The sequence below is a fragment of the Coturnix japonica genome, chromosome 2 (assembly GCF_054131305.1).
Source record: "Coturnix japonica strain WE chromosome 2, WE-NBRP24, whole genome shotgun sequence".
Lineage (NCBI taxonomy): Eukaryota > Metazoa > Chordata > Aves > Galliformes > Phasianidae > Coturnix > Coturnix japonica.
In genome coordinates, this window is record NC_140664.1 from 124881813 (window position 1) to 124908945 (window position 27133).

At 42.2% G+C, this 27133-nt stretch overlaps 2 protein-coding genes and 1 long non-coding RNA gene across 26 annotated transcripts in view; 1 reads left to right on the forward strand and 2 right to left on the reverse strand.

The window, feature by feature from the left end:
* Window positions 1-14860, forward strand: part of PDSS1 (decaprenyl diphosphate synthase subunit 1) — a 19229-nt gene extending 4369 nt beyond the window's left edge. Inside the window, exons 1-8 of one of the 3 annotated variants that reach the window (XM_032443059.2) lie at window positions 2157-2251; window positions 3736-3877; window positions 4646-4757; window positions 4845-4954; window positions 10627-10707; window positions 10853-10966; window positions 13664-13744; window positions 14353-14860. In XM_032443059.2, coding sequence (XP_032298950.1) covers window positions 3779-3877; window positions 4646-4757; window positions 4845-4954; window positions 10627-10707; window positions 10853-10966; window positions 13664-13744; window positions 14353-14493 — 738 coding nt within the window. In that variant the 5' untranslated portion in view covers window positions 2157-2251; window positions 3736-3778 and the 3' untranslated portion in view covers window positions 14494-14860. Of the gene's footprint in view, window positions 1-2156; window positions 2252-3735; window positions 3878-4645; window positions 4758-4844; window positions 4959-10626; window positions 10708-10852; window positions 10967-13663; window positions 13745-14352 lie in introns of those variants that run through there. The other 2 variants (XR_014943113.1, XM_015853257.3) reach the window with 2 other exon arrangements.
* LOC116653019 (uncharacterized) lies at window positions 736-2874 on the reverse strand. The gene is made up of 3 exons (XR_004306380.2): window positions 2737-2874; window positions 1423-1526; window positions 736-867 (listed from the first exon to the last, which is right to left on the reverse strand). It is a non-coding gene; the product is annotated as an uncharacterized LOC116653019 (long non-coding RNA).
* A 929-nt stretch (window positions 14861-15789) lies between the features above and the next one.
* ABI1 (abl interactor 1) overlaps window positions 15790-27133 on the reverse strand; it is a 77012-nt gene continuing 65668 nt past the window's right edge. For 2 of the 22 annotated variants that reach the window (XM_085538766.1, XM_015853241.3), the window contains 5 exons: window positions 26925-27005; window positions 25105-25272; window positions 22219-22305; window positions 18120-18305; window positions 15790-16675 (listed from right to left, as the gene is read on the reverse strand). In XM_085538766.1, the coding sequence (XP_085394892.1) occupies window positions 16500-16675; window positions 18120-18305; window positions 22219-22305; window positions 25105-25272; window positions 26925-27005 (698 nt within the window). In that variant the 3' untranslated portion in view covers window positions 15790-16499. Of the gene's footprint in view, window positions 16676-18119; window positions 18306-22218; window positions 22306-25104; window positions 25282-26924; window positions 27006-27133 lie in introns of all 22 variants that reach the window. The other 20 variants (XM_015853242.3, XM_015853240.3, XM_085538769.1 and 17 more) reach the window with 10 other exon arrangements.

Below are 27133 nucleotides of genomic sequence, written 5' to 3' on the forward strand. Positions count from 1 at the left end.
TTTTTTTTTTAGTTGTTTTTTTGAGATGGCACCTTCTTTGTAGCTCTTTGGACACTCTGTGATAGTTTTATATCCTTTTCATACTGTGGTGCCCAAAGCTGCGGCCTGCTCAAGCTTAGACCACACCTGTGCTTTGCGGAGCAGGACAGTCCCTTCCCTCGCCCAGTGGTCGCGCTGTTCTTGATGTATCATAGCATTCAGTTGGCCTTCCTGGCTGCGTGGGCACACTGTTGACTCATGTTCAACTTGCTGTCAACCAGGACCCCCCATATCTCTTTCAGCAGTGCTGCTCTCCATTGCCATACCCCCCATTCTGTATGTAGTAGCCAAGGTTGCCCCTTTTCAGGTGCAGAATCCAACGCTTGGTCTTGTTAAATTTTGTGTTGCTGGTGATTGCCCAGCTCTCTCATTCACCTAGGTTAACTATTTAGATTGCACGTAGCAGGTTATCCGGCATTCTACAGCAAGGTTGCTTTGTTTTAGTTGTTGTAAAGAAAATGACGGTTGTACAAGGCCATAATGAATCCAAAATCCAAAGCATTCAGGCTGTTCTGTGCTAGTATGGTTTTATTTTTCTCTTTCCCTTGAAGACCCAGTTGTCAAAAGTCCAGCACTGAGTCTTTGCTTTTTGGTTGTTTTTGTTTAAAGACAGCAACTTATCTTTGTGTGAGAGTGAAAATTACTGTAAAGAGTTGAAGCTGCGGTCATACAATCCTTCAGTTTCACACATCCTCTGACATTTCTTCACACAAAATCTGTGTGCAGAACTTCACAGAATTATCACTTTCCCTGACGGGACCTCTGCTTCTATTTAGGATATATTCTCCAGAGGTGTTTGTAAATAGGATTTTTTGTCTATTTCCGCAACTTAAATGAGAGACAAAGAGAAGGCCAAGGAAGTACATGGGCATCTCAATAGAGAAAATAGTGAGCACAGAATGTTTAGGGAGGAAAAAATGGGAAATAAACCCATCAAAATGGTAAGCAAAATATTTAAATATTAAGACATAGCCAAACTAGAGGGAATATTTCCTATCATATGGGGATCTACCAGTAACCCAAGCCCTCTGTGCTTTCCTTCTTCATTGCCAGGTGCCTCTACTGTTTGCTGTTTCTCAGTAGTTCTGTAATTTGTTCCTGGTTAACACATCGCTTCTCTACTCTTCCATTGGTTTGTAATGTCCTTCTGTGCCATAGGCTGTTTCTAAAGTGCTAAAAAGTTACTTTTAGCCACGTGAACTTAACATCAGAAATATACTTGGAGGACTGTGATTGTACAACAGATATTTTGCAAGTTCTGTTGCAACTTTCCTGCCTTGTAACTGGCATCATTTACCTACTGGCATACGCTTTGCAATGTACCTTGTAGCTCTTAATGTTGTGTTGGTTTGGAGGCAGAAGCTTTGTTTATTTTTTGATCACCTGTAAGATCAGCCTTGGTCTTGTTCAGTGCATCTGAAACACGTTCTGGTTCCCTGTGGTACTGTGTGCCTGTAAATGGTTGTTGCAGAATCAAGCAGAGGATCCTGTTGAAAAAATAGAATGTGGTCAAGGACTTGCACATTATATTCATTTCTAAAAGATGAAGTTATGGTTATGTAGATTATAATTGTAATATATACCACCTTGGGGTGCCTTTATTCTGAGAATGACCTAAAAATGGCATCGCTGCACTTAACGGACTCATGGTGATCCAGTCACCTCCTGACCTGAGTTACTGCCAGTACCTTTTGCTTTTGTTTTGCAGGCGGAGCAGAATGAAAAGTGTCAGGGAATAAGGAAGATCCCATTTCTTTTGTGTTTTCCCTCAAGCAGGCATGCTCTGATCCCATTTTTTTTCTCACACGTTGTTTGTAGGAAGCTATTGGAAAATTTCTGGCCAGAGATGGGAAGAAACTTGCTGGAGAACTTCCAGAAATAGCAGCTTTATAAAAAGCCTCCAGGTTGAATTATCATATGTGATATATAACATGTAAGAAGCCAGACACATTAACTATGCTGTCCCGTGCCATTTTTGGTCATTGTCAGAAATGAACTGCACTGTAAAACAGAGTTTTCAAAACCTGTTTTTGAAATGTCTGTGCTTGTGCTGCATTCATACCACTGAAATACTGGCGTGTCTGTGAGTGTTGCCCTTTACTGCTACTTCCCAGCAGGAAGTCCAGTCTGCTGACATAATTAATGAGAAAGGGAGTCCCCAAAAGGAGACCCGAGCATGAAAGAGGCTGGAGACCTTTACAGTTGTTTGAAGGTAAGTTCTCCTACTTAGTAAGAACGTTTTTTTCTTGAAAACTGCTTAGGCTGAAGTAGCACTTGGCTGAATTACAAGTCCACAGTGAAGTACCATCAAACAGCTATGAAGGTTTCCAGCTCTTGTTTCTGTGTTACTCAAAAGCTACATTTTCACAGCCTGTGAGCCACACATCCTGCTATTGTTCAGGATGTAGAACTCCCACTGACAGCAATGCATAGCTCTGCATAGAGGTAGGTGTCAGAACACTGTGTTATGTCAGCAGACTGCAAGATGTTCTTTCATTTTGTGATTAATCATTAGATTTTAATAGACTGGGCAGTGGAAAATGTTAGGTTCCATTCAGTTGAACTGAAATGATTAACTTCTGCTTTGTCTCAGATCTTCTCACTTCTTATTCTCTTCTGCTTGAAAATAGTGGTATTTGCTCTGTTAATTGTATACTGTAATTAAGAAAGGTGTTTATATATCGGAAGTAATCTTACCTGTTCTCTTTTTTTCTCATCTGTGTGGGATTATTAGGGCTATAGGGCAAGGCCGACAGGGGAAGCATTTCTGGGATCCTGCATGCAGCTTTTGACAAGAGCAGAGATGATATAGATAATAAAACAAGGCAGGGGCAGTTGGGTAGTAGGGTAGATGGTGCTATTTCTGAGCTAGTACAGCTCTTTTGTGTTCATTGTGCCAGCCTTGATCCCTAGGTAGTTGTTTTTTATGTTCTTCCGTGTCTTTTTCACCTAGTTTGAAAAATAAAGCAGATGTGAACTACTGAGAGATGAATCATCAGTGTTGGGTCTTCCCAAAGGCTGAATTTCCTTAGGTGTTGGGCAGTCCATGTTTACAGCCCTAAAGTGACTGCAGTATAACTCTGATTAACTCCTCAGGCTTTTGAAGAACCTCTGAAGTCTTAGGATAATCAGATAAGATAAAAAGATCAGCAAATTATGAATTGAGATGCAGAATGAAGGTTTTCTTTGTATGCTGATCTCTCCAACTTGCTGCTTTGTAGTGTTAACCATCTTGGGAGAGTTTGTGGTGCTGCATCTTGTAGCAGAGCGACAGGGAGGTGGGGAAAGCTTTAAACCCTGCTACAGAGCTACTTGGCGTCCTTTTCTCTGCCCTTTTCCTGATTTCTGTCTTCTTGGAATGAAGCATCCTTAATGCTGTGCTATTTATTGCAGTCTGGATTTAGCAGGATTACAGTCAGTAACTGAGGAGTTTCGCAATGCTGTTAATGCAGGAAGACAGAAAAGGGCCTAATAAGGATGGAAACGTGGTGCTGTGCTTATTGTACTAACATATTCTTACTTTCTCTTGTCTTCCTAATTTCAGGTTTGAAAGGTGGGGTTCAGACCATGGAAAAGCTGCAACAGCCATTTTCAGCAAAATATGTTTTTGCGTGGTTTTTGTAGAGGTTTCTTGTAGCTGCGCTGGAGCACACAAAATATATTTAATTAAATATCAAATCTTGTGTTTTATTTCAGAGAGGTGCAAGCAAGCCAGCGCTCTGTGGCCATAATTGCAGAGATGATCCACACGGCTAGCCTCGTTCATGACGATGTTATTGATGATGCAAATTCTCGCAGAGGAAAAATGACAGTCAACCAGATCTGGGGAGAGAGGAAGGTGAGGATGGAAGGATTGTGTTTTAGTCCTGGCAAAGCAGAAACATCCAGGCTCTTTGCTGTGTTAGTATCTCTGGGCACAGCCTTGGGATATTCCAAAGTGTGAAGCATTGTGTCCAGATTGTTGGTAAGACAAATGAGTGTTCTGCTACTGAATTTATTGAAGCATTAGAGAAGCTGTGATTGTTGAGTGACTTTTAATGCTCTCAAGTTCCCCGTGTCTTTCTCTTTTGAAGTTGTACCTCATTCTAAACACAGTAGGTTAGACTGTTTCAGTAATGAGTGCAGAACATTTTCCAGTCGGTGTGAGGATATTTTGAGTGCTACTTCTTCATGGAATGAAGGAAGGCCTTAATCAGAACATGTGAGGAAAAAAGATAATTACTGGTACATCGGAACTGATGGAGGCAGTTCAGAGCTGACATGGCATAACAGTCACAGCAGGACAGTCAGATAGAGAGGAAATGCTTCAAACTTAACACGCAAACGCGTTCAGATGTTGCACAGAGGGAGAGCACTACTTATGCAGAAAAAATTAACCAGCAGTATAAGATAGGAACTGAGAAATGGTTCCAATTTTACCATCTAGCTGTTTTCTGCTTTCTCTCTGTTACATTGAGAAATGTATGCTTTATGTAGGAAAATGATGTGGTGTGAGAAGGTGTGCCAAAAATAAAGGAAGTTTATTTTTATTATTATCCATACTAATACCTGCAGGAAAACAAAAGGTTTTTCTTTTTCCTTTTTTTCTTCTCTTTTTATCTCTTAGGCAGTTCTAGCTGGTGATTTCATCCTATCAGCTGCTTCCTTAGCTTTAGCACGAATTGGAAACACTACGATCGTCTCTGTTCTGACTCAGGTGATTGAAGATTTGGTGCGTGGTAAGGTCTTTTTCCATTTTATCTTCAGACTTGTTTGTTCCATCCGTAAACCCACAAATAAAAACTTCCATCTGTGCAAAATTTCAGGTGAATTCCTCCAGTTGGGTTCCAAGGAAAATGAGAACGAGAGATTTGCTCACTACCTCGAGAAGACTTTTAAGAAGACTGCGAGTCTGATAGCAAACAGTTGTAAAGCAGTATGTACGTCTGTCTCTTCTAAAGTTAACATACCGTACTGTAAACTTCACAGCTCTGCTCCTGATTATTTCTGCTTTCTCAGGAGACTCTCCGAAGTAAAGCTTCTAGACGGTGTTCTGCCAGGATGAGTCTGAGATTGCGCAGTTCATCCTAATTCAGCTGTGTAGCCTCCAATATTGGTTTTCCTTTCTTCCTGTTTTATATTCATGCACAGATTTATTGATATTCAGAGCAGGGCTCACACGGCAGCCTCAAATTTATGAAATTCTGCGAGTTTGAGGCAATGTTTTTTAATGTCAGTTGAGAATTCTCCATCCTGTAATTTGGTTTTAAGACTTCTTTGACATTTGGTCCCACCCATCAGTGCAGACTGGGATCTTAAATTATAGCAGTGGGAGAAAACAACCACATGCATATACTCCACATTATATTCTCAAAAAACACAAGCAAGTGTGTGTTGGTTTGTCTGGGGAGTTGCTATATCTAACTCTACATGACAACCAGTTCTGTTAATTCACTACAGAAGGATCTGATTCAAACTGATGTCCTTATTAAAAAAAACTTGTTTAGTCATAGTGCAGAAAATGCAGAAGCTGAGCAATAGTCTTATCCTCATTGAGTTATATGTAATATTTAAATTCTTTTCTTTCTTTCTTTCTTTCTTTCTTTCTTTCTTTCTTTCTTTCTTTCTTTCTTTCTTTCTTTCTTTCTTTCTTTCTTTCTTTCTTTCTTTCTTTCTTTCTTTCTCTTTTTTTAATGGAAGCAATTATGGCTGGTGTATGGCATAGCAAGAGAGTTCTGGGGGTATTAGATTGGAAACCCATGTCTGTCTTCCTCTGTTTCCAGAGCACTTGTATATTTATGCAATAGACAGCAGCTGAAAATTGCTTCTATCTGGAAAATTGAGTAGAATGAGAGGCACACATTTAGCAGGGGGGAAAAACGTCTTTCATTATACAGATTCTTCTGGTTGGAGAAAAGAAACTTTCTGGATTGCTTGTATTGGTGACAGTATGACCCAGGCAAAAATCTCCCTTTGCAGTTCCTTTATGTTAGTGGGAGCTGGAGTGCTAAGGAGCATCACATCATTTATTTTCTGCTACCTCCAAAAAACCCTCACAAAGATTTTACATGAGCTTTGACAGTCATCCTAATAGAACCTACATGGAGAAGGGTCACCGTCCCACTGAGGGGAGTCTTACAAATCTATTATTTGGAATTTTTTCCTTTTCATAACTCACAGAAGAATTAAGGATTTAAGCACTTATCTCCATACTGTAGCTGTGATGCTGGTGAATGGGAAGGTCACGTGCTTGGGTGCTGTTCTTCAGGTAACTGTTCTGAGTTGTTCCAGTGCTGAGTTTCTGTAGTAGAATTTATGTTATAAATTGAAACAAAGAAGGCATTTGTCCTTAAGGTGAGATCTTACTTGTAGGACACAGTATCCATGATTTGTGTACGCATGCCTACCTCTGTTTCATGGATTAGGAGAACTCTGCTGGTATTTTAGCAGTGAAAAGTTTGGGGTTTTTGTTTTGTTTTTTTCCATTTATATGATTTTGACCATAAATCAGAAGGGAGTTCTGTCAGTTAGGATGATCACCAGGATCATCACAGCAGCTTGAAAGGAAATTCAGCTGGGGAATAAAGAGTACTCATGTCCTATTTTCTGGCACAGAACTAAGGAGGGAGATTATGGGTTTACAGAACATCAGCCGTAACTGGGTGAGTGTGTCACCAGATTCAGTTCAAATCCTTTTAATGACAGGAAAAGACACTGGTTTGCCTTGGTGCATAACTGAGTACAAATATTAACTGGAATGTCAAACTAGTTCAGGAGGCATTTTAGAGTTGTACACTGGGAAGGAAGAATGCAGAGTATTCCTGGTAAAATGTCTGAGCCAGGTAATCACTGGTCTGTCAGCACTCGTCTGTTCAATGCTTCTGATACCTTCTGCATCTCGAAGGCACTGCACTTCTATCGAAAGTCCTTTAAGACAGCAATTACTATTTATTTTTAATTGACAGAGCAGTCTGTTCAAAGTATTAGAGCCATCCTGGTCCTCAGTTTCTTTCTACCATAGTTTTACATGGGAGAATGTTACCAAAGTTGCAGCCGAAGTAATACATTGCAAAGGGAAATGATGGCAGATGGCCCAGAGGGTCACTGAAGGCTTAGTGACTGAAGGGCATTTTTCAGAGAATCACAGCAGGTGACTGCTTCAAAAATGAATGATAAGTCTGCAGTGGAATTTCTGTTTGTCATCAGTCAGGCTGGAGATGGCAAAATACATTCAGCAGGTTCTCATTTTATTGTATTTTAATCGTGCTTTAATATGACTTCCTAACCCTTGTAAAGCTATTTATATTTTGTATAACACACTTTCAAAACAGGAATTTAAACACGTTTGTTGCAAGATCAGTGTGACCTTCCTAACCTCCTTCCCAAGAGTTACCAAAGGGGATTTGAGGAGGCTGGAGTATAGTGGGCCCTGTGGCAGTGAAGGTTAAAAGTATGAGGGTCTGCATTGCAGGCACATGAAGGGATGTAGCTGGTTTCCTTTGCTCTGCCTGTCAGACCTCACTGGCAGTACTGTACCCAAGCTGGACTCCCTCATACAAGGCCAAGGTTCACATTGTTGGGTGAGGTCAGTGATGGCTGGGGGACAGAGCACGCAGCACAATGAGAGTTGGCTTCAGCTTGGAGTGGAGAAAGCTGAAGGGGAATCCTCATGTTGTCTCCAGCTGTGTCAGAGTGTAGGAGAAGATGGAGGTGCAGGGTGAAAGGAAGAGCTTTTCCATGAGAATTTTCTATTGGGCATTGAGAAAAAATTATTTGTGAGTTTGGTCAAACGCTGGAACACGTTGCCCATACAGGGCATGGGATTTCCATCCTGTGAGATGGTCAGAACTCAGCTGGGCACAGCTCCGAGCAACCTGTTCTAACTGAAGTAGAGCCTGCTTTGAGCAGATGGATGGACCAGTTTACCTTAAGAGGTCTCTTTCAACCCAAACTGTTCTTTTCCAAGATGGACCCCAGCCTAGGACAGGGAGTTGGAGAGCAAACATCTCATGTGCCATTTAGACAGGCATGTTTCCTCCCAGCAGCAGGTCCTTCTGTTTGGCGTACGGGTCACCAGTGCAGATGTGCAAGTATTGGAAACCCCAGCTGCTGTATTTTCACATGTAACACAAAAGATTGGAAACAGTTTTTTTATCTTGAAAGGTGTGTTTGAAATAATACCAAGCAGACTGAGTTGGTTGGCTGAATTCAAAGAACCTTTCTGAAGAATTTGTTCCGCTTGATATAAGGAAAGGTTTTGTAAATCGGGATTTACTGGAGGACACGTCTGAATTCTTGCAAGATTAAATTTTTAATCAGCAAACCCCCACACTGGGAGCTATAGGATGACCTCCAAGGCATCAGCTTTATCACTTAAACGTACATAATTATATTCATGTTGTTACACTGACTTTTATTTGTGAATGTATTCTATTATCCCAGCATGGCCTCGGGGTGACTCCCATTGCTTGCACAGTGGCGGGCTGACTGGGACAAGCCTGCCTGCATCCCAGTGAGTGTCCATTTGGGGGCAATAATCTGTAAGAGCAGTTTTAGATACTGGATCCTGCCCTGTGGCAGACCAGACCCAGTCATGTCTGCAGGTTTATGGTGTGGTCGTGGTGAGAGAGTCACGATAGGTCTGTTAAATCTGCTTGATTTGTTTTACTTTTTGGATCTCTGAGACGCTTGTAACATGAATAGGACATGGAAAGGTCTCCTGTAAAGACGCAATAATTCATTTTTGCAGCGGTACATTTTGTCCTGTAAAGAATTCATGCTTTTGTTCTTTAAATACACGTTCAGTGCCATAATTCTCTGTGTGGGTGATGTCAGTGTTCCCAAAGAACAGCTCTGCTCTGACCCCCCAGCTTAAAGGAGGAAGCTCTTCTCCAGGTGTGGCCCTTCCTCCCTCCCAATGCCAGCTTGTCCCCACTCCGACCCTTTGCCATCAAGCAGGATTTTGCCAATTGAATACCGCTCTGTGGAATTATTTTAATTCTTTACATTAAATCTGGTGGTATGTAAAGATTTCTTTGGCACGGGGTAAAAGCAACTCCTCTGCCTTGCTGATCTTTGTATTACGGAAGCACCACAGGTTTGCTAGGCACTGCACAGCAGCAGATGATTTTAGCTTTGAGTGGCAAATATTGCTAGTTAAGAGAAAAGCTTCAGAAGGCGGGTACAAGGGCAAGATGTTCTCGCTGGACAGTCTCTAGCAAGTCCCACTTGAGCACCCCATATTTGTAGCTCACTGTTTTAATGGCCTTTATAATGTCATATGAATAGACAGAGGTAGTGTCATTTCCCTGCTGTGCCGTCCTCTTAAATAAAACTGGGAAGAGCGAGATGTTAATGGCTGAGAAACCCAGGCTCCTGGGGGTCTGCTGCTACCCATCCATGAAGGTACAACTGGGAATTTACTGGTGCTTAGTTACAGAATGCACCGAAGCATGAAATAGTCTCCAACTTTGTATCCACTGCATCATAATTATGAGGGTATATGCAATACATCAATCCTTCAGCATCTAACATTGTTTCATATCTCCATCTTCCTGTTCACCCTCGCAGCTATTCCTGGACCTGCTTCTAGTTGGAGATTCCTTTTATTCATATTCCTTACAGAGATGATCTTTGTTAAATACCCATTTTTATGTCACTTGGTTTTCATAGCATATTTTTAGTCTTGCAGTAAATAAAATGCATCTTCACCCCTTTCACCAAGCAGACTTGGATGGGTTTTGTCCCCTATTCCCAATAGCTTCATTGAGGATGGGAATAAAGCAATTTAACGTAGCCAACCTCATTCTGCAATCAATAGATAAGTGCAAAAGCATAAATGCCCTTTGAGGCAGTTCCCAGATCTCCCTCAGTCCGTATTTCAGTTTTGTGGAGTTTATTCAGCAAAAGCTCTCTCTCAAGTAGTCGGTTCCTCTATCTGTGCTCAGTTCATTTATCTCAGTCCTGTGATACTTTTGTTCACCTCGGTGCGCCTTCTTCATTCACTCCCTTATTTCTCTTTGCATTTATCCCTTGATACGTTTGTCTGCAGGCTTATCAGGTGCCTTCTGAGCAATTCTGTTTCAGGCTGATAACATCACCCTCAAAAATAATCTTATCTCAACTGACCCTCCTCTGTGGGTGCAACTCCTCCACTTTTGTGGGTCTTTTATGAGGCATGCAATGTGCAATTATCTGTTGTCTGACTTACAATTATCCTCTGGCTGATTTATAAATGTAATAAATTTAATTCCTCTGTCTCTGGACTGGGTAGGACTATTAGCCTGCATGTGCAATGCATCTTTATTTCTTCTCTCTCCATCCGTGCATTATAATTTCTAACTGATGAATATTTAATAACGCTAATCTCCTACCAGACTTGAATATATCCTTAATACTGCACTGCTCCTCAGCTTTGTTTCCTAATAAGCTTGGCTGCTCTGTGTATCCAAGAGATAAGCAAGAATGTGTTGCTGAGTCAGCGTTTAATCCTTTCCCAGATTCTCCCTGTTGGTGTTTGCTGTGTCACGCTCTGGTCACAGGCCAGAAGTGGCTCCAGGCTGAACCTTTCTATTCCTTTCTATTCACTTGTTTTGTTTTTCTTCTCAGGTTTCAATTCTAGGCTGCCCCGATCCCAAAGTTCACGAGATTGCATACCAGTACGGGAAAAACGTTGGCATTGCTTTTCAGGTAGAGCTTTTGTTGAAATAAGGGGAATCTTAACCTCCCAAATGCCTTACAAACTGACCTGGGCTGTCTTAATTCTTTCTATAAATGTAATTTTAACAAGGATTTACAAAAATGCCTTAAGCTAACCTTCGTTATCTCCTTGCAGCTAATAGATGATGTGTTGGATTTTACATCGTGTGCTGACCATCTTGGGAAGCCAGCAGCAGCAGATCTCAAGCTTGGCTTAGCCACAGGCCCTGTCTTGTTTGCATGTCGACAGGTAAGTTAAAAGAAACACAAACCAAACCAAAAAGCGTACATGGCTCTTCACAGCCTCACAGAGACCCAGCTCACATGCATCACTTCTACAGTGTAAATGATGAACACGGCCTGGGCACATGTGAACAATCAGTGCATTCAGTATCAACTGGAATTGAGTGCACATGCCTGTGTTGTCAGATTGACAAGCGCCTTCCTCCACAATGACTCTTACCATTAGCCCCCTTGTATCAACAGAAGCATTACTCTTTTGCTGCCCTAACTGCCCACACTTTGCAAAGGTGCAGGTATCCAGGGAGATTTTCTGCACATTGGCTGCTTGCTCGTGTTCTTTCCCCAGATGCCATGTTCTCCATAGGCTGCCTACATAACCTTTTTGCCAGGTTCTAGGCTTTGTATCCATTCTGGAGCACAGCTTAAAACATGAGAAGCTTTCCTTTCTTTACAGTTGTGCAGCTGGAGGTAAATGTAAAAGTAGTTTGGGTAAGTGAAAGGAGTACCTCGATAGGTTTAAAATTGGTCAAGATTTTTAGTGGCACAAGAATGATTTAGAGGAGTGAAAAGGAAGCAGAAGTACCAGCAGCACCGAGAGGAACATCAAAATTGGTAGTAATCCATAGAAGGGAAAAAGCCTGGTGTGATGCACCTTGCTCAGGCTTCTGCTTTACCTGAGGAAAGATCTGGGACTTAGAAAGCAGTCCTTCCTTCCATGCTCCATGATAAGCTGGGTGGTACAACTGGTTCCAGTCAGGGCTCTGGGCTGTGTTCTCTCAGTGGAATTGCTCAGAGCTTGAGATGGGAAAAAATATAAATAATTTATTTAAAAAATAACAACTTTCTAACATTTACTGGCCTCTTTCTGACAGAAAGAGCCTAGGGGGAGGCTGGAATGTATTCATGTGTTTGTTTCCTCATCCTTTGGGCATTTACAAGGACATGCATCTCGAAAAAGACAGGAAAGGGAGGAGGATCAGCTGCTTGGGAGTGCAGACTGATGCACACTGAGAACAACTCCCTCCCTGTGCTCAGTTCTTCCCCACAGGCGTGTCATCGGGCATACTGACTTGTTCTGGAGTTGTTATTGCAGAATTTGTTGGTGAGCAGCAGGATCTTGTTAGTCAGCAGCAACTGAGCTGTCTAAAGGGACAGTCAGAGACAGGTACAGAAAGAGGGTGCAGTTGTGTAGTGGTATTTGTTATCTACCTACAGATAGATGTAGTATACATCTACATATATAGTATATAGTATAGTACGGGATAGTATGGAGATGCGAGGATGTCGTACAAAGACACTGACCAGGACTTGGCAGAGGAATAGTGGCTGACCATCTTTTGGGTGTTGAACATCGCAGTGTTTAAATTAAAATTATTCTTCTACAGATTTCCTTGGGTTTGCTGTTTGTCTCTTTTAGGGTCACTTATCATTTAATTACTTGCATTTGATAAATAATATGGAGATACAAAAAAACCATCTGCTTCATTTCAAAGTCTTACTTGATCACCATAGGTCACTTTTAAACACTTCCACTCGTTTGTATCTGGTAGATGAGAAGGTCTTGCATTGAAAGGTAACTTGATTGTCTTGCAAAGATTTCCTCACTAAGCGGAAGGCTTTGCTGAACATTTCCTGCTGTTTTCAAGAAACCAGAAGAACAGCACTACAGACTTAAGTGATATATAAACAAAGCAGAAGTGCTAAAAAGAAATCTGGAGCTAAATGCTTATCTGTGTCGCTAGTGAAAGCTGTTCCATCTATTTTTATCTGTGAATAAAAAGTCCTGAGAGAGGACTTGAAGATAGTCCAAAATGAAATTGTTACTTATAGGCTGTCTCCTCTTGGCATGAGTCTTAGTGCTGTCCTGCACACCCTTTAATTCATCTGGCAGTCCTCACATTGTCTTGCCAACAGCCGCACTTCTGCTCTGAATGTTGTCCGGCTCTCAATGACGGCCTTTTCTTCTTCTCCTCCATCCTCTGCTGAGATGCAGTTTTTTGCACCGCAGCATTGAGTGACCTTAATACAGCAATGTTCCATCTCGACGTGAGCCCTGTCTGTTCTGTGTTCCAGGTTGGTTCATACCATGAGGAAGGGGTTTCTTTTTCTTGAAGAAACACCCTGCTGTACACTACTTCTCGGGTTACTCTTTAAGTCCTGCAGCTGAAGGAGGGTTCATTCTTATAACAACCGGTCTTGTCAAGTGCTCATAAACGACCCTTCTTATCTGTGTAACTGCTAGAAATAGCTTTTCATTACAGGTTTGGGAATTTTTATATTCTTTGGAGCATAGGTATAAAAAGCGAATGCCTGTAAATTCTGTATCACTGTAAATATGGATAATATGAACGTTGCAATTAACTTGTCATTACATGGGAAGAAAGCTGGAATCCAGAGAAAGCCGGCTGTGAGTCACCAATGAACTTTTAAATGTATCCTCCGCAATGAGCATCTCTGAGTAACAGAGGTGTCACAACAGTGAGGGATATCACACTTGTTCCCTAACAAGGAGTGCGTACATATGTGGTTCCATAACACAGGTGTGCAAGGAAAGCAGGTAACTGTGAGTGTGCTGCAATACAGCTGTAGGGGCTGCAATAGTAGGGAATGGCAGCTGTACTTCATTTCTTTTCCACCTTAGCACAGCCAGCTGCTGCGTGGAGAACTACTCACAAGCATTAAAAACTTCTCTCTTTGTGTTTAGTTTCCAGAAATGAATGCCATGATAATGAGACGATTCAGTAAGCCAGGAGATGTTGAACGTGCTCGGAATTACGTGTTGCAGGTAGGAACGGTGTCAGATATTTCCTTCCTGAAGGGCTGAAGGGAATTTCACTGTGTCTGAAGCAGAGCAGCAGCTGCATTATGTGAATAGATGTTCAGAAGCGAGTGAGGTACATGTTGGTGCCATGCTGGTGCTCCACAGCTGCCGAACTGGCACGGTGTTTTAACAGAAATGTGAGTTACTGGGTTGAATAGATTGTTGGGTTTCATTAATCCTCAAATAGCAGAAAATCTCCCTAATGAAAATGAAAAGCTCATGCATTAACTCAGTTCCTTCAGTTGAAGAGTCGCTGTGTCCAGTGATTGATGTAAGCAGTAACTAATGATTGCAGTGCAGTGCTCGCTCCCGTTTTAGTTGACTGATGTGAAAAGAGTGAATAATTGTGCAGAATTAATACGTATCTACTCAGCACAGCATGAGGTTTTGTTTATGCTTCTATGATTCAATGGATACAGAATGAATCCTCTCCCTTACATCCTCAGCATATAACTTAGTGTTCAGGGTACTGACTTTAAAACCTTTATGACTACCCACTGTAATTATAAGGGGTAAAAGACGGGAAAGGGCCGCTCAGTTATGCACTGCGTTTAATTTTCTCCCTGCATAAGAGTGACGGTGTGCAGCAAACAACCTACCTCGCCCAGCGCTACTGCCACGAAGCCACGAGAGAGATCAGCAAACTGCGCCCATCCCCTGAAAGAGAAGCCCTCATTCAACTGACAGAAATGGTACTCATGCGAGACAAGTGAGACAACTCCTTGCACTCGTTCTGGCAGCTACTTACCAGACTGTGCCTACATTTCCTTCAAGTTATTTGCTTCCAACGCAGGCTACCAAAAATTATTTTTTTAAGAAACTTTTGTGGTTTTTTTTGTTGGTTTTTTTGTTTGTCTTTTTTTTGGGGGGGGGAGGGAGTTCTACTTTTTTTTTTTTTTTTTTTTTTCTAAAAAATAAAAAGGAAGTATTTTATTGTAGGAAGCCAAACAGTTCAGAGCAAATCAGATCATGCTGTACAAATGTTTTAGTGGGGGCTGTTAATTGTGGGGTAGGGGCAGATGTTTACATGTTGATGCACAAAGGCCACAATGAGAATAAATATCAATCAGTGTATGAAAATTGAAGTTGCTCCGGATTTCATTCATTCACAACAATAAACAGAGCATGTATGTTGCTATCTGTTCAACATAGGTAGTTTGAATGCTTCCCTGGCTGTTAAATTACAGAAGTATCTGGAATTGTGTATAGGGGAAGAGATTATAACAACAGATAGCGTGTAGACTTGAATAGGTTGTATATGTAACTAGTTTCCAATTCATAATGAAATACAGGTATGTTATTGGTTGTTACTTGCCAGCAGTTGGGAAAGTAGGTGGTTTAGTATTTCAAACCCACGCTACAATGAATGATTCAACAGCCAGCCAAAGCTTCAACTCCATCATCTTCCTTCACTCATTTACAGAGAATATCCAATGCCCTCTCGGTAAAAGACTGCTTTGAAGTCACAGACACATTCCTATTACAGTAATTATCCAGTACTACCGCATTCCTTTTCAGGTTATTTAAGCCACAGTATTTGCAGAACAGAAGTATCACCTCTAGCTATCTCTGCTTGTTATCCTTTGATGCAAATGGCTTAAGTGTGTTGCTCCATGCCAGGTAAAAAAAATCCTTGTCCTGTTCTGGCTGTTTCCCCTCTGTCAGATCTGCAGCACAGCCCCCTGTCTCTGCTCAGCTGGGCACACTACCACGTCCAGACACAGTTTCCACTGAGAAATGTCAGCTACAGACAGTGTCAACTCATTCTATCTAGATAACTACGTTCAACTCTTGCTAAAACTGACACTGGAAGAAAAGAACTTTTAGGAGTTTGTATAAATGGGTAATTCAGGTTTCATATCTAATTTATTTGCCCTCTGTCAGTGATAAAGTCATGTTACAAACATTTGCTTTTTAGTACATTGCCTGGGATAACACAGCCGTGATTTTGCTACGTTAGCATTCCAAACTTCTTTGTCAAGCCAACCAACAAAGTAATGGACAAGACCTTTGGTTCACTTATATATTTATGAATGGAAAAAGTCATAATGTAAATTTACTTATTAAAAAAACTTGGGTACAAATTACACATACATAAGACCACCCATTTTTTTGATTCACATGGACACCTTAGACCCGAACAACTCATCGTAATAGACTTTAGTGAGAATACTCCAGGTAAAGATTACAACAATTGGAAGCATCTTGGATTTTTAAAAAAGTATATTTCAATACATAAGTTTGTATGCATGCTTTAAACAAATATAGTTCAAGAATGAGCAAAGAGTCTAAACAAAAAGTAACATGACCAGCACTAACATTAAACTTCTCATCCAGATTTTAATATGTTAGTCTAACGTAGTGTTAGTTACCATGCTGTACTGAAAAATGTAATGGCACAATCTGAATCATGGTTCATTAAATATTATACCCTACTTCCCCAGAATATTTAGGCTGGTCATAAAATTAACAATGCGTAAGTAAATAAGTATAACCAGTTATAGACAGTTGCTTGTTTTACAAATTGCCATCAGGTAAGACATACTGCCCCCAGAGACTCAGAGAGATGGACATTCAATCATACCATTAAAACAGTATGGCCTGAAGAAATGGGCACATTTTTTGGAAAGTATATTAAGACAATTCTGTTAGCTTTTAGTTACCCCTTGTAAATAATCATGGTATGACCGAGTACAAGACCCAACTTGGAAAAGCAATTTTAATCGGCATAGTGCATGATTGACTCAACATAATTCCCAGGAAACAAGCCGGTTACTCGATTGCAAACTCCTTCATACCAGCCGTCATCGTTCTTCTTTATCACATAAATGATTGCACCCTCCATAAACGACAGCTCGTCATCTTTGTCCTTTGTATAGTCATATATAGCAACAACTGTGGATTGAACAGGGAAAATGTTAGCACTATGTTAATAGCACCCCTCAGCATCATCATATTTTGTAAAGACTTGTTTGCCATCCTGGCATTTTCTGTTCTGAATTCACAGTTTTCCCATTCAACATCAAGTCCAGAAAGTGACTTCTCCCCTTTCTTGCAGTCCTGGCTGCCCATAAGCAGTGGGTGGTGACTGCACTAAATGCTCCTAAGCCTTCTGGCATGGGCTGGCTGGGGTGCTGTGCACCAGTGCATATGGCCACCTATAAGCTGGGTTATGCACTAGGTGGGCCTGTGAACGTGGTGTTCATTTCTGCTCAGACTGCCCCAAAGGCATCGATTCCTGCATATCTTGATTAGAGAAAGCCTTAAAAAAAAAATCACTCTGCAGAAGAAGACCACTAGGAACATTTCTTACACAATAGCCCCTGCAACTATACCATGCCCTGCATGCAGTACAGCCAGCAGCAAGGACTGAACACAGCAGTTCCACCGCTGCTGCCAAGATGGTACCACAGACACATTGCATGCACATGACAGTACCAGCCAGGGCCTGAGAAAACTTGCAGCGTTGCTGTTGACAGACTGGTCACTGTCCTAATACAGACAGCTCCATGGGCAGGAAATCAGTCATTCATGGGAAGAAATGTTTATTGTATGAGTTTATGTCTAAGCACATTTACAGTCTGCTGATGCAGACTCGCTGGTATGTCTCACAGACTCACAGAATGGTTTGGGTTGGAAGGTACCTAAAGGCCCATCCAGTTCTAACCCCCTGCAATGTGTAGGGCTCCCACCCAGCAGCTCAGACTGCCCAGGGCCCCATCCAACCCAGCTTTGAACACCTCCAGGGATGGGGCACCCCCTGCTCTCTGGGCAGCCACTGCCAGGGCCTCCCCATCTTCAAAGAAAATTTCCTCCAAATATCTAACCTAAATCTCCCCTTTTATTTTAAAACCATTCCTCCTTGTCCTATCACTGTCTCCATGGAAGGCCCACTACATTTCACAGCAAAAAGCTTCATGGTCTGCTCTCGCTGGCTTTTCAGCTGGATGGGGGATAAAACAGGACAGAGCATGGGTTTTCTGGGCTTTGTGCAGCACTCTTTCTAGATGACTGCTCAGCAGCCCTGAGGTAGTGCAGACACAGTCCAGCAGCTTAGCAAAGATGAAAAGCCATCGGATTCATATCTGCTTCTCATAACTGTTTTGCTATATTTTTTTTATCCCTTTATTCTAGAATGCTTGAAGATATTTTATAATCCTTCTTTAAAAGGATTATGTTTTATCACATCAGGTGTAGCCACTGACAAACTAAGAACAGAACGCTTCGAGTTCTGACTAGCAGGGACAATGACTTTTCATCAGACCAAGCTTAGTCATTCACCCCCTTCAGATACCATTAATCCCTGGTGCTGCAGGTACACAGTTGCAGCCCTTCCTACCTTTCTCTATGTAGTTCTTCGGCGCCCAGGCAGGATCTCCATCCGCGTAGGGATCGCTGTACTGCACAACAGCAGCCTCCTCGTCCTCGTAGTCCACAGGGGGTGGGGGTGGAGGTGGGGGGGAGTCATCGAACATTGGCATCTCATCAGGGGGCGGCGGGGGGGGAGGAGTCGGGCTATCGGCAACTGGAAACGTTGGGAAAGTTTTTTTACATGAAAACCAGCGTGCAGATATAAACAAACCTGAGGCTGTAGACTGTAAATAAAAGGGGAGGGGATGACAACACACAGCATGCGCTATAATACCATGCACTGATTAGAAACAGAGGCTTTGTATTAACAGCTACAACACGCAGCTACGTTCAGTATTAGTGGTCAGATCTATGTAGAGATGCTACTAGAGTCAAAGCACATGCTGCACGGCATAAGCTGAACACCAGCAGCGGGCAGCCCTGCTCGCCGGCCATGCTGAGGGCTGGCTGCAGCGGAAGCTATGGGAGCACTGCGAGCAGCACCCTCTGAGCCGGGCAGCAGCGGCTGCTGGGCAGCCAGCAGCACAATTCGTTCTGCACAAAGCCTGTACAACCACTTCCATTTGTTTGTGAACACTGCTTCTTTGGATTCCTTCTCTCAGAGCTATCCCTAAGAGGGCAAAAAGATCTGGTATAGATCACAAAAAGGGATGAGACTGGGCTTCAGAATTAACCAAGTGGGAGAAAGCCAAGCAATCTTACTGCGGAAGAAAAGCTTTGTACTGATCAGCATCCCGCAGACTGGCTTGTGTGTATGCACACATCCAGGATCCGTTAACAAATGGAAAACTACAACAGGCAGCTGCTGCTCTTTGGGAGAAAGTGCTCAAGGCATTAAGGGAGCAATCCAAAATGTCAAATCCCTGCCCTGAGACTCTCCAACCAGCACAAGTTGCTTTGGGAAAGGGAAAAGAGAAAGGCATTATGGAACAAACCACTCTTCCAAACAGTTCTTAGTAACCAGCAGCAAAGGGGGGAGAGAGATCTCAAATGCGAGACACCAGGCTGCCCATCTCATTCCCTGGATCTGGGGCCACTACACACAACCTGGGTGGGAGTTACTGTAAGGAACCATCACCGAGCTCAGTGCTGCTGCATAGGCACATGGATTTAACGACAAGCAATCTGGGAGTCTGCATATGAAACACAGACACAGGCTGAAATCCTCTGCTCTGAGAGGGCATAACTGAAAGAGCAGGGCATGTGCCCCAGAGCACTGCTATCTTTAAGAAAGACAAGCTGGAAAGCAAGGAAAGTACACAGCATGGAGTCAAGCTCTAGCTATTGCTAGTTACATTTGTTTGCTTTAATGCTCTTCACTTCTGCCTGGCCACTACTAACCAGTGACTAACCCTGGTCCTCAGTAACACAGCTCAGTGCAGCTTTGAAGCTCTAGCTGTGCCAGAGAGGCTGTGCTGTGATGGTGGAAGGCCACAGCCCCCCAGGGCGCTGCTGTCACCTCGATCACAGCTCCCCGCAGTGTGGCTAGCTGAGCTCTGTGCCCCACAGCCTTGTGTCAGGAGGCGGCTGCCACTGTGTTAGCAATTCCTCTTCCATACAGAAACCCAGTGATGTCACTTGCAGACAGACTAACAAAGTCTCTGTCCAACTGAGCTCTCTGTCTTGCCTGCATTACTGAGCAGCACTCACGGGCAGGCTTCATTATTACACCACAGGCACATGACAGCACTATTTATAAACACACGGGGTTTGTGTGCTCTTTTCAGCACATCCTTCACAAAATGCACTCCTACCCTTCATATCCAGCTCCAGCCAGGAAAAGAAAAGTACTGAACAACAATCCTTTGAGATGCTGAGAAATCCTTACCTTAATAAAGGCTGTATTTATTCAACAGTGAAGATGCTTATTTGACAAGAACAAAAGAGGGCAGGAAATGCGAGCATGGAAGCACCAACACACACCCTGACCAAAATGCTGTGCTGACACTGCGTGTTTTATGGGAAACGTGGAAAACAATTCAACATCACATTTACACAAGGGGAGAAAACAGAACAGAAAATCAGACAAGTGTCACCCCATGAATGCGTCCCCACCTCCGGGATTGTAACCCAGACATTGCCTGGCTCTCAACTCAGCCAGGCAAAATCAGGAACAGTATTTATTTTTCTAGGGGAAAACATGGCATACAAAAGTACCCTAAGTGAGGAAGGGTACAGGGACCAGACTTAACAAAGCTCCAAACCGAAGCATCTTCTCTAGCTTCTATTCACATCCCTGTTGTTAAGTGGGGCCCTGCAGACTCCTCTTTAACAGACTGGGTGTGAGAGTGCAGCAGCTGACAGCCAGTCGCTGATCCCTGGGTACACTGCTAAACCTCTCTGCAGGAAACACCCACAGCTTGGGCACAGGGCGCAGGAAAAAAGAACAGGCCTTGAGCATTTTCTAATCCCCTGCCCTAGAAAAAGTCTGAAAGGAGTCCACAGTGTGCACAGAGAATGCTTTCGAAACCCACCAATCTTTATGAAAAGGGAAAAATTACTTTTCCCATAAGACAGAAGCCTACCATTGTCTCTGTAACTCCATTCCCTGTGACTGTGCTGAAAACAAGATATATGAAGGTCCCCTGCCATCCAGTTCTGCCGAGTGCATGCACAGCTACCACATACACTCCCACCTCTGATACAAGGCAGCAGCAGCAGCTCAAAGCCACATTCATTAGAGAACTCTCAAACCCCAGAGACTATTAAAGAAAGAAAATAAACATGATAATTCCTAAACCAGGTTTCAAGCTACTTTCTGCTGCAATCTCATTCACAAGTCAGCTTTAATTTTTGTTGTGACACGGACAAATAGTCTTTCCCTTTCACCTCTGCTCTCCCAAGTGCTGCGTTATCTCCAAGAAGACAATACATGGCACAATTCAGAAGCAGGTGTCAATTTTCTCAAGTTTATCTGCAAGTAAAGCCATTTTGTACCTTTCATCTTTAGTACATCTACCTCTACACTTCTCATTTTGAGAAGGTATGTCAATTTTCTGGCATGCTAATCTACATAAACACAATTCTTAACATTCACCTAATATAACACCAAAATACCTTCTTTCTGAATGGGAACCACAGAGATGCTTCTTATGCCTGTGGAAATGCTCACAATATGAGCACTAAGGAGCTCATAGGGGAAGCTTTATAGCAGCTCTGATCAGTGCTGAGGGCCCCTCAGCATATCCTGGAGCACCACTGCACAGTAACAGTCCCTGAGATTCTAACAGACTCCACCATGATTCCCAAACACCCCAAAAATGTGTTATTTTATGCCCTACCTGCATTGCATTCTTTCTGTTGTCTACAAAACAACAACATTCTCCCGCAGCAAAGATGAACCTAGAGCAGGAGCAAGACTTTAACCCTGCACTAGCATTCGGGATAGGAACACTCTCCTGAAATGAATCGAGCAATAATGGTAAAAGCAGAGATAGCAGTGGAAAACAGATCACAGCCAGGGAGCATCTCTCACAAATCTATCCACAGAGCTATGCTGCAAGCAGCTCAGTAGGGAAATCTGGCTACAGAACACAAAGCAATGGAGAATGAAAGGCGGGAGAGAGGAGAAATACCTCAGGAACTCCTTTGTAGTGGCATTAGATTGTAACACTGCACATCTTCAATTGCCTGTGTGGCTCCCCAGAAACTACCGCAGTATTGGAGTCAATGATTGCACTGTACATATTTTGACAGTCTGCATAAGCCTTCTAATAAAAACTAATCAATTATCCCTACTGAAAAAGCCTCGAGCAGGATGATTCAACATGAAATTAATATTTTAATTAAGATACACTTCCACATTCAGATGAAGCAGATGCCACATATTTCACACTGTATTTCTCTAATAAATTTGCAGTTCAGAACTTAAATGGGTCAGTAGTAATCATGCACATGTTATAATATATTGACGAGTGTGCCCTTCAGCTCCAGTAGCATATTGACACTACAACGCAAGATGGTATTAGCTTCTGGAAAAGGAAACAAAAGAGAGTCTGACTTGCCAGCCATGCATGCTAGAAGGAAGGAGGCTCTACCCTTTAACAGCTCAGCTTGTCCAAACTTACTGTTTTCCTGCACCCTGGCCACGAAGCCTGTGAGAGGTATCTGTGGAGTCAACTGAGGCATAGGGGGAGGGGGTGGAGCAATAGAAACTGGTAGCAAGGCACATACCAGATGGGGGAAGTCAAACGGACACAGGGGGAAAAAAAAAAAGGAAACAAACAAAAGCAGCCGTCAGTAACGAGGACCACAAAACAAAGTATGTCAAGAACAACAAGAACACGCACACAGAAGAACCTTCTTCAAGCTTGTGTTTCCAACGAGGCTGAATTCATGGCCAGCCAATCGAGGCCCAAAAAGCAAAACCTGCCTGCATCCATCTGAGCACAAAGCAGAGCACAGCCCATAGTTGGGAGCTCCTGGGGTATGCGTGAGGGATTCAAGCAGCACGCAGTGCTGAGCTTCTCATTGTGCTCACAATTGCTCAGATCCAGGAGTTCTCTGCATAAAGAGTTCTGCCAGATGAGAAGGCGGTGGTGTGGAGGACTCTGGACTCCTCCTCTACCATCAGAGCAGAGAGCTACATCAAATGCAGCAAAACAGCACTGACACAGACTAATGACAGCAACTTTACAAAGGAAACAATGCTGTGACATCAGTACTTGTACAGAGCACCTCCTGTAATTTTGCTGCGGATGGGGACAAGGGACAGCTCACAGCGTTGTTGTTCTGCATTTTAAAAGGGACTTGTTGCTTGTTGGAAGGAAAATAGGTAGGTTTAGGGCTGAATGGTGTTTTATTTCAAGTTATTAAGCCCTCTGTGGTTAGCGGCACTCTGTAACTTAAGAACTGCGAAGTTGCAAAGTGGAAAAGGCTTCTTGTTTCCCCTGAAGCACGGCCCTGCTCAGAGGGACACAAGATAGGAAGCACTGAACCAGCGCACAGCCCTGCTGGGTTGACAACTGAGGTGTTCAGCTTCTCCCTCTGCACACAGCAGAGTGGCCTGGTGGCAGCAGGACGTGCCACATGAAGTGTCAGTGCTGGTGGGATAGCAGTGAAGGTGGGGAGCAGGGAGAAAAACGCAAACAAAAAAGGAAAAAAAAAACAACAGAACATCAACTCATTTGTTTACACTGTGCCTCTTCTCAGGAGAATTTCTCTTGCATCAAAACAGAGAATTCCTGTGAAGATGGGAATTCAGCAGCATAATCCAGTTGGAATCAAATTTGAAAGAGGTTCCGTACTTCCAAGTAAGCAACAGTTTTAAATAAAGCCATGACTAAGATTAATGTTTGATGAATAAAAACGAAGCATTTAGTTCATTACAAAACTAATAATCAAATCAACTGAATGAGGGAAACAGCCAATAAAAGAGGGACAACAAACAGGTTTCTCACAAAATTGAAGTAAACATCTAAGAAAAAAACAGAATATTTGTTAGCATGAGAAGTAAAACCTTAAGGAAACATGGAACCTAGATTTAATGTCATGACAGTAGCATTAAAAAAATCATCAGTTACAGAAACAGAGAAGAAAAAACAGTTTGAAGTGGAAAAAACACCCATCATCAAAATACTGTTCAAAAAAATTTTGACCATCAGTATTTTGAAAGCACCAGAGATGCCAGGCTGAGGAACAGCACCTGCATTTGAGCAAAAAATTGCTTTGGGAAACTCCAAATGTTCAGAAATAGTGGTGTGCAGAGCATTCAAAGGTGAATATTTCCACAAGTCCTGTCTATTCATCAGAACTCAACTGTTCGAGCAGGAGGGGGTTTCTGTCAATATGGAGAACTGATTTTGGGGAGCAGGAGTGTGGAAGAAAATGAAGAGTCAGTCTGAAAATTAGGAATGGGGATAAACAAAAAAAAGGAGATAGGTTCTGTGCCTGCTTAGAAAGACGTTCTTGGACTAATGTCATGCTTGTAAACCACTGAGAAAATGTTTGACCCCGGTGTCTCAAATACTGTCTATGTATTCTTTCCTAAAGAATAAATATACTACCAGGTAGCACTGATCTGTAGAGATCTTCAGCCCAAACACCAACATTTCTTTTTAAAGAAATATCACTCTGAAGTTTAGAGTTGGCACAGCTCTGGAAGCAATGTGTGCACAATCACTCCTCTGGTCAAAATGATCCTTGCTATTTCCAGTAAGAAAGAATTTCAGTAAGGATAATTTTGGACTTAAAACAGTAAAGAAAAAGCCTGTAACCTAAACAAAGCTTTCCACCAAGATTCTAGTAGATCCCTCTTATGCAGAACTTTCTGCAGTCAACCTTGCTTGCCATGTTCTGTAGTTAGGCAGAGCCCTGCCAACTAAAACCAGGCTCAGCTGCCCATCCGCATCCCACCGCTCACTCATTTCCATGTCTACTACTGGTGTAGAAGCACAGAGGAGCAATCTGTTAAAAAGAAAAGAGACTGAACTCTTTGTCCCTTCTCTAACAGTCAAGTTTAAAGTGAAGAACAAAAGAGAAAATTGGAGACAGAAATAGGATTTGAAAACAAGACAGAGACAGGGAGATACTGAGTAATGGTAAAAGCCTGTTTTATGAGCATTGTGCTCAGACAGCACTCTCTTGCCACTAGTGCAGTAGTGGAAGAAGTGTACTACAACCACATTAGGTCTCCTGCAAAAAAATCTGGTTTTAGTTTATGTTCTCCAAGCACACCTGAAATGCTAAGTATAATGTGCCCACAATTAGACAGGCAATCATCATAATTTCTTGTTGTGAGTAACAGCAAACAACTCAGAGGGCAAAAACAGTGAAATTGCATACAATACAATTGCTGTGCAACTTAAGAGTTTTTCTTGTTTGTTTTTCCTTCTAATTTAGGAAAGAAAGCAATAATCTTATTGATGCTCTTCACAAATGAATTAAAATGCCATGCATGCTTTTACAATCATTTTGCTCAAAACAGTTTTTGATTTCAGAGCACAGAAGCTTACTTGAATTTTGAGAATAAAGAGGCCCGCCATTAACATGAGGTTGAGCAGAAAATGGGGCAGTCACAGAAGGATTCCGTCTGTATCCACCAGAAGATGCTGAAGAAGTGGTAGAGTTGTGTCGCGAGATTTGCCTGGTCATTGTGCCATACTGGGAACCAGGAGCTGAACCTGGAGCAGCTGAAAAGCATTAGCCAGAGGAATCAAGGAAAAGACTTGAGCAGAGCATTACTTGGGATAGAATGCAGAAAACAGAAAAAGCCCAGAACCTGGGAATTATTTGACCACACATCACCAATAAATTAAGACAGTAATAAGAGATTAACAGAAGACAAACCTCCCTATTATAATCAATAATGAGACAACACACACAGGATGTAAAACAACATTCATATAAAGGGCACTTGAGAAATGCTGATAACTAATTTGACAGTCTGGACAGGGCTGGAAACTTGGACCAGATTCCAGCACCTAAGCATATCTCAATAATTCTACATGCAATACCCTTTATTGAAAAGTGCACACAGAAAAATCACACGTTCTGCTCAAAGCAAATGTTCTCCACTGTGAACCAGAATTTGTCTCCAACCAGATATAGAAAACACTCTAATAAAATAGTAAAATAAATGTCATGAGCTTCAGACACTGGGCACATTCACCAATCATATTTGCTAGCTGTGCTTTTATATTCATGGAATTTGCACTTCTAATAGACCAGAATCACCAGTGCAGGCCATCAGAAAGATATGTCACTCATTCTTCAAGATGGATACCCATTTTTACCTTCCCCATGCTTGCTGCACAAAAGCCAAGGTTAATAAAACAATTTCAGTTCTTTTTTGGTATTAACCTCTGACAGATAAATGAAAGCATCAAGCCTTGCAAACTAATGAATCTCAAACGTTGAGGTCACATGGATCAATGCACAACTGCAATTTTTGAATGCAAAAATTGTTTCGCAATAAAATGTTCTGTACTTTTAAATACATATGTATATATCTTATACAGACAGATAAAAATATATACAAAATGCACACGCATGGCACAGTGTGTGGTCAGAAGTTTGCAGTCCTGTAGTGCCATCCAAAGTCACTTTCTCTTAACACTTCAGTAAGAGAAAGTGCAAAGGGTTACGTGGGTCAAAGCCTCCAAAGCTGATTTCATAACAAGATCTATGAATTTTGACATCAGTCTGTGATAGGAAAGGGAGAGTTCTACATGGTTTTACACTTATTGCTTTTAAATCCCTTCCTAACAGCAACATGTAATGTTTGAAGCATTTTTTCAAGAACTGTCAGCTTGTATCATAAAGTCTTTCAGTTTGGTATCTGCCTGCAGCATTACAGGATCAAACCCAAGCCACTGTGACAGACACTTCTGCTTTTCAGTCACCTTCTTCCCACAGGATAGGATACATACATCACTCTACACATCAGCTACCATTTTTAAGTGAGAGTGCAACCGTAGCAGCTTAGTTTCAACTGCAAGAGTGATACAGCAGAATGGCAATGTTCCAGCTGATTTTGAGTTCTTTCAGATCAGACAGATTGGACCTTAGCTTTGCTGGGAATAGAGATTTCAAACAGCTAGCAGCTTTTTCCCCATACCTTGTACATTTACCTTCAGAGGCTTTAACCACAGGAAATTAGTGGAGATTAGATTTGTTTAAAGAAAAAAAAAATCACGTCAGAACTGATTTTTGTGTTAAAATCATGTAGACCCCAGTACAGATGAAAAAACAGCTTCACTAAGTCCATTAGGAAGAGATGATTATTGATTATGCAGCGTGACTGCAATCACTTCAGCATTGATACAAGTCTCACCTATCAGACTGCCCATCGGGAGAGGTGGTGGCAGTGGTGGTGCTGGCGGGGCTCCAGGAGGAGGAGGAACAGAAATGTGTGCTAATAAAATAGTTTATATTCCCAATTAGGCCACATACTTAAAAAGCAGGTAAGAAAGCAAGGGAACTTGATAGGCTTCCCAAATAAATATAAAAATTCAACTTGAGTAAACTGATAACAAGCTCAGG